A 7,112-nucleotide genomic window follows, 5' to 3' on the forward strand; every position below is an offset into this window, starting at 1 on the left:
ACGAGTTGTTGGCGCGTGCCGCTCTTGTGTGCTCCGCATAGGCACGCACGTGCGTGCTTATGCACTCGGGCCTTACATCCTCCCGCCGTTAGAGCGAGCTTCCGTCGCGGCTTGTTTGAGCTCCTTGATCGCGTGCATCCGGCGCTGGAAGTGTCTCACGGGCTTGACGTTCTCGTTCTTCTTCCGCGAGGTCTTGTGATCTGGTAAGCTGTGCCACTTGACCGCGTACTCGGGCATCTTGTTGACTTGGCATCTTCTGAGCAGCGCTTCGACGGTGTGCCGCTCGTCCGCCCCGTCCAAGGTGCCGGCTGATGCCTTGAGGATCTGACGCGCCGCGAACCGTGCCGGGTTCTCTTCGTCTTGCTTGAGGTGGTCGACGCTGAGCCAGTTGTGCCAGGCCTTCCTGCTGGCCGGCATGTCGAGGTGCGCCGTGTTGTCCTTGATCGTGTCCTTGATCGAGAACGGCACCATGTAGCGTGGTACCCGCTTCGGCTTCTTCTTGCGATCCACCCGTTGGGCCAGCTTGAGCGAGCTGACCCGCTTCACAGGCAGGACCCATTCACCCACCGCAAACGTGATGGCCGACCGCTCGGGGTCGTAATCCTTCCTCGGGCGTGCCTGGCCTGCCTCCAAGCTGTACTTGGTCTGCTTCGACTGCTTGTCGACGACCGTCACGATGGCGTCGTACCCACCCGACACCGGCAAGCCTGTACTGCCGCCGATCGACACCGTGTGCCAGCCCTTGGCTGGCGCCTCGATGGGTATCATGGTGCCGTTGGCTTGTTTCGTGGTGGACTTGATTCGGCAGCACGTCTCGCGCGTGGCCACGTACAACTCGGCGTCGGCCTTGAAATTGCGCCAGTAGTACCACGGCCAGTCCGTACCCCGCGAGCCCGGATGCGCCGCGCCCGGGGCGTCATGAGCGTGCGCAACGACAAACACCCGCGGCTCGTCGGACGCCGGTGCGCATTCCCGCCCGATCTGGTTGACCACCCGCACGCACACCAGACCTTTGTAGCGGCTGAGCGTGGTCTCGTCCTGGTACTCCTTGTCCGTCTTGTACGCCTTCCCGCGCTGTGCGCAGAGCTGCGGACTCTTCGACAGCGCCCCGCACTGGACTTTCTTCGCATGCTTGACCGTGACTTGATGCGGCACTGGCACCGAGGTCGGAGCTGGTGACCCGGGCGGCGCCACAACGAGGCGTCCATCGAGCTTGGTTGTCGCCCACGCCCGACTGCCGGCTGGCCGATCAAAAGCCTCGCGCGCCTCGAAGACCTGTGCGCACGCCGCCGTGTAGACGTCGAATCGCTGACCGTACCAATAATGACGCCGCGTTTTTAAGGCCATCTTGATCACCAACCGCTCCTTCTCTTGCGCCGGCCCGCAGCCTTCTTGCACGCTGAACTTCTTCGAGAGGTACGCCACGGCGCGGTCGTCGCCCACCGCGGCAAACGGCGACAGCACTGCGTCGCAGCAGTATCCTGACACCTCCGTGGGCACCACAAACGGACAGCGCGGGTCGGGCGGATGAAGGACCCTGGCCTGCGGCAAGGCCCCCTCGATGCTCTTCAACGCCACCGTGTGTTCTTGCATCCCGACCCGCCTCGCCTCGGATTTCACCAGCTTCGTCGTCTCGGGCTCGGGCCCCTTCTCCATCGCGGCAATCTTGTGGTCGTCCTCCTTTTTGGGCACGCCGAACGTCTTGGACGTCTCCTCGCTGATCGAGAGCTGGATCGCGCCGTTTGCTAAAGGGCGCTCGACAAACTCATCGACCACTTCGTGCTCGACCCCGGCCATGGGTCTGCCGGCCGTCGCGCCGCCTCTTCATCGCCAATTCGACTTTTCGACTGGAAGGGAGCTCGGCCGGCCCGACGTCCGCCGCCTCGGCGACGACTGGTGCTAGTACGGCTGGTCTCTGCGCGGACGTCGGCACCACCGAGAGCTTGAGCACGTGCACCGCCGCCATCCCTTCCGGCGTCTGCGAAGCCCGCGGCTTCTCGGGCCGCGGGCACACCGAGAGAAGCCGATGGGTGCGCCAGTCGAGGACTGGGTTGTATTCGTAGAACCATGGCTTGCCCAAGATCACGTCAAAGTCCTTGTCGCCCCAGGCCCACGTCGAGAAGACCGCCGGGAAGCTGCCCAGCGCCGAGTCGTCAAACTCGATGGTGCCCTTGCAGTCCTGGACCTCCGTGGGCTCGCGCGCGTAGCCATCAAAGCCGACCATGTTGACGCGCTTGGTGCGGATCACCTCCGCCGTCACCAACTCGGGCCGGATCAAGTTGTCGGTCGCACCCGAGTCGATAAGGATGCGCACTGCCTTGCCGTCGAGCGTACCGCGCTTGATGACTAATCGGTTCGCCGGCGCCGCTACCGTCTCGGCCCGACGGGCCATGTTGAGGCTATACACCGTGATCTCCTCGTCCTCGTCGCTGAATGCCGGATCAACTTGTAAATAGGCTTGTGTGCGTCGACCCTCGCGGCCACCGCTGGGCCCCACTTGGCCATCTTCTGTGCGTCGCGGCGCACGACAATCGCGCGAAAGGTGGCCCGTGTCGTTGCAGTTGTAACACCGGCGGCGCTCCGGCCGGTTGCCACCGCGCGCGTTGGCGTAATCAACCTCCATGTCGTACGGGTCCCGCTGCGGAACCGTCGGCATTGGCACGACCGGCGGCAATGCGACCTGCGGAACCGGCGGTAGCAGCGACCGGTCGTGTCCGAGCGAGATACTGTGCGCGCGTTCAAACTCGAGCGCGCCTTGAATGGCGGCCGTCGTGGAGCCCGGTCGGCGGTACTGCACGGCCTCGCGTGTCCGTACGTCGAGCCCGCGCACAAAGTGTGTGATCCTGTCGAGCTCCGACATGTCCGTGACTTGGCTGACGATCCCGCGGTACATGCTAATGTAAGCGAGTAGCCCACCGCAGGACGTCTGTGTGTTGGTGTAGAGCTGGTCGCGGAGCCGTTCTTGAAGATCCGGCGGCTCAAACTCGGCGCGGAGAGCCAGCTCAAACTCGCGCAGCGTCGTCGGCACCGAGCCCGTCGACGCCAGTTCGAGAAGCCACGTCGCGGCATTGCCTTGCAAGTTGGCGTGCATCATCGCCAAGCACCGCGTCTCTGTCTCCGCGTCAAGTGTCGGCGTAATGTTCTTGGCGTGGAAGAACATGTTGACGCGGTGTATATACAAGCTTACGCTCTCGTCCAGCTCGCCGCGGTACTCTGGCATGCGCAGTCCTTCTACGCGCATCGGTGCCGGTATGGCCGCTCGGGCCGCCGCCGTCTCCACCGCCGTGCACGATGCTTCCGCGTTGGCGAGTTGCTGGGTAATCGCGGCTTGGGCCGTCGCGTGCTCTGCTTGAGCCGTTGCCAGCGCATTGATGGCTTGTTGTTGCTGGTTCATGGCCTGGGTCAGCTGGGTCAGCAGGTGCTGTAAATCGGCAGCAGCCATCCTGGAGGAGATCAAACGCGCGCCGCGTTAACCGGTGATCTCTTCCCGATATGCGAGATAAACCGTCTACAAGCTGTAGGTCCCGTAGACCTCCGGCGCTCGTGGATCGATACTGAGGGAAAGGGGAGAGGAGCCCTTGCGAGACGACACCGGCACACCCGACGCGTACCTGTCTTGCCACTCCTTCCGCTTCCGTCACAAACCAGGTGCTACCAAATGTAGAGCCCTGCTTGTGGTGAGGTAAATTTCGATACATTCTTCTTCTTTACACTCGCGACCTCTAGCTATCAATATTCACATATACAGGTCACGAGTTGTTGGCGCGTGCCGCTCTTGTGTGCTCCGCATAGGCACGCACGTGCGTGCTTATGCACTCGGGCCTTACATTGCTCCACCCGATGACGTGTCGCTCGCACTTGTCGTTCGTTGTGATAATACCTCGCACGGCGCATTCGTGTCGAAACCTGCTCGAGAACAACTGCGGTGTACCGGACATCGAACCCCACAGCAAAGGCTTCTGGCTTAGTGAACGACCATCAGCAAGTTGTGGGAATATGGCAAACAATATGACAATTCACACGATCAATAAGATTCCAATGTCAAAATGATACTAGTACATGTAGAGTGCATAATTTCTTATCGCTCGAATCTTAGCGGTAAAACATTGGTCGTTACTTGCCAACGAAACCCGCGATCGCCGCGTCAATTTGCTGGTGGGCCCACACAAGCGACGGCAAGTCGGCCTTGGACGGTGCGTTCATGTCACCGCAGTGCGATGTGCCTTCGATGAAGACGACCTTCGAAGTCGGGTTCTTGGGCTGCGTCTGGTTGTGGTAGCCGAGCGCCGACCACGGGTCGATGGTGCCGCCGGGCCAGATGACGTTGCCGACGTCGATGTCGAGGCCGTGGAAGTCGGCGCGCTTGGCGGCGATGCGAGCGTCCGTGTCGGTGATGCCAAAGACATCCTTGCACATCTGGTAGTAGACGCCGTCGGCGGTCACAAACTTGAGCTCGGAAAACGGCCCCGTGCTCTTGGCGGCGGTCTGGCCAAAGCCAAACTCGTTGCACGTCTGCCACGTCCACTGGCGGTTGATGTTTTCCGTGTCGAGCGCCGTGCCCGAGACACCCGTGACCCAGTCCGCTTCGTAGTTGGAGTTCGTGCAGTTGCTTTCAGGTGTGAAGCTGCGCGCGTTGATCTTGGCGACCTTCTCGAGAGGACTCAAGCCATCCTTGGCCGTCAAGTCGGCGCACGCGTTCTTGAGGACATACGAGTCCCAGTCGTTGTCCTGGGAGAAGCCCTGGTACGCGCCCATGATGTTGGCCTCGATGTCCATCTTATCAAGGTCCGATGTGAACGGCGTGCATGGGTTGAAGAGCTTCTTCAGCGTTGCGACGTCGTCCGGCTTGTCGCTGGCGACGAGCGCGTGGAACTGCTTGAGGCCTTCCTGGAGCGTGCTCGTGCAGGCGTCACCGCCGACCGTCTGGAGGCCGCTCGCGACAACATTCATGTACTCGAAGTAGTCGGCCTTGATGTCGATTGGCGCCGAGCTCGCAATTGAGCCGGCAAAGCGCGTCGGGTACTTGTACTTGACCCAGCCCGCGAGCATACCAGGGTAGCTGCCGCCAAAGGCGACCCACGGCGACGACGCACGAATGCTGCGGTTCGCTGCAAAGTAGTCTTGAAACGTCGCGAGATCCGCGAGCGCCTGGTCGGACGTGTGGTAGGCGAGGTTGGCCGTCGACATGTCCGCTGTCGGCTGGGACTTGCCGTAGAAGCGGTGTTCGAGCGCAACGAGGAGCGCGCCGTACTTCTTGGCGGCCGCAACGATGTACATGCCTTGGCTCGTGATGTAGCCGGGCGTCGCGACGTTTTCGCCGTGAATGTACAAAAAGACCGGCGAGCCGGCGCCCTTGTAGTAGGCGTCGTTGACGTGGTAGCGCTGCTTCCAGTACGACGGCGTGCCGCAGTTGTCGTGGGTGTGGTCGAGGATCTGCTTCTCAAACCACGAGTCGGGGAGCGGCGCGGCCGTGTCTTCGAGGTGGTTCTCGCGCTCAAATTTCTGGAGGTTCTTGAGGATCGTGTTCTCCTTGACGAGGAGCGGGTTGATGGCCTCGGTGAGGGTCGCTACAGCAAGCGCAGTCGTGAGGAAGAGACGGACCATTGCAGGTGGTGGAGAATTGAAATATGAAAACGGCGAAGGTCTTGGGTCTGCGGCGTACTAGTACAGTGCATCGGACCGACGCAACGCTATTATTTGAAATCCAAATCAGATCATATCTGAGTACGCCAAGCGTTGGTTACGTTTCAGAATTCGCTTATGCAAGACATGAGGCAGTGCCTACGGCCAACAGGCTGCCGCAGAGAATATCGGATGCATCATCCTTGGAGATCCTTGTATATTGGGCAAATATAACCTCGGATTTCTAGAAGACGATCCCTGAACGAAGGCCCGGCGTCGGCGCGCTCATATCAAAGTGTGGCCTGTCTGCGCAGAGTGTACTTGATTAAGGTAATATAGCGCCTTTCTATTCCAGACCGCCTCCTCTTCGTTCCCGCTGAGCTTCCACCAGCTTCCTCGAGAGTCGTCTTCTTGACCCCACCTCATTCAATCATATAACGACGCTTGTCCATTACGGACAGCTGGAGATTGATATTGTTTAAATTGTCGTCGCGCGAGCTTGGAACGAAAATGGCGCTAAACGCGTCGTGCACAGAGCCAGGAACTTGAGGTTTTATGTGATTGCGACTCAATACCAATCTCAAACGTTTGAGAAAGTGGGCGATACAGTATTGGACAACGGCACTGCCTGCTTAGGTGTACTACTAATAGTACGGCCGACAAATGCATCGCACAGCGTCACCGATCACGCCGCGATAAGATCTGAGCGGCACTGAGATCCAATGGTTTATGCAAAGAGGAGATGGCCAGTTCTTAGTGCACAACTACCAGAAACGATAGGAAAGCACAAAGGCGAACTTGCCACAGTTGGGTGCAAGCTGGAGCAACAAGGTCACTCCATCAGAATATCGGGCAACGATTGCTGGACGCTGGAATCTCTCGTCGGATAATAGTGGGTACGCTTATGAGATGGCGCTTGAAGTAGTACACGCTGCTGTCGAATGACCTTGGCTCAGCTCTATACGATCGAACGAGCTGATGGCGGGCGTCTCGTAAGTGCAATGTGAGGCGCTGCAAAGTACTAGTAACATGTGTTTCGTCGTACCACCACAGGGCGACAAACACAGCACTGAGGAAGAGGTATTCTATTTGCAGAAAGACCAAGCCCCTTGCCTCCCCATGCCCATAGCGACTCGACCAGAGCTGGGTATGATTCGCCCCTGGACCCAACTAACTTTCTAGCACTCGTGATGCGCTTGAAATTGACACAAGAGATGGTATTCTACGTGCGAAACTGTCGCACCGGCTCATCTGATTTTCCGAGTCATCATCTGGGAGCGATTAGATTGCATCTGATTTCGTACTGGGATGAGCCGCCGACGTAGGAATAAGATCTTCGTCGTCGTCGTCGCCACAACACTCACAACTCAATTCACCACCATGGTCCGCCTCCTCCTCCCAACTGCGCTTGCTGCCCTTTGCGCGCTGAGCTCTTTCACGACGGCCGTGCCGCGTATTTTGCTTCAGCACAACACGCTGCTCGACGGCCT

General features: G+C 59.5%; 1 protein-coding gene across 1 annotated transcript; it reads right to left on the reverse strand.

The window, feature by feature from the left end:
- Nucleotides 1-3,998: 3,998 nt before the first annotated feature.
- Nucleotides 3,999-5,655, reverse strand: SDRG_16795 (hypothetical protein). The gene has a single exon (XM_008623015.1). It carries the CDS (start codon nt 5,602-5,604, stop codon nt 4,114-4,116), a length of 1,491 nt encoding a protein of 496 aa, XP_008621237.1. The 5' UTR covers nt 5,605-5,655; the 3' UTR covers nt 3,999-4,113.
- Between the last annotated feature and the right edge of the window lie 1,457 nt (nt 5,656-7,112).

The sequence above is a fragment of the Saprolegnia diclina genome, assembly GCF_000281045.1.
Source record: "Saprolegnia diclina VS20 unplaced genomic scaffold supercont1.153, whole genome shotgun sequence".
Lineage (NCBI taxonomy): Eukaryota > Oomycota > Saprolegniomycetes > Saprolegniales > Saprolegniaceae > Saprolegnia > Saprolegnia diclina.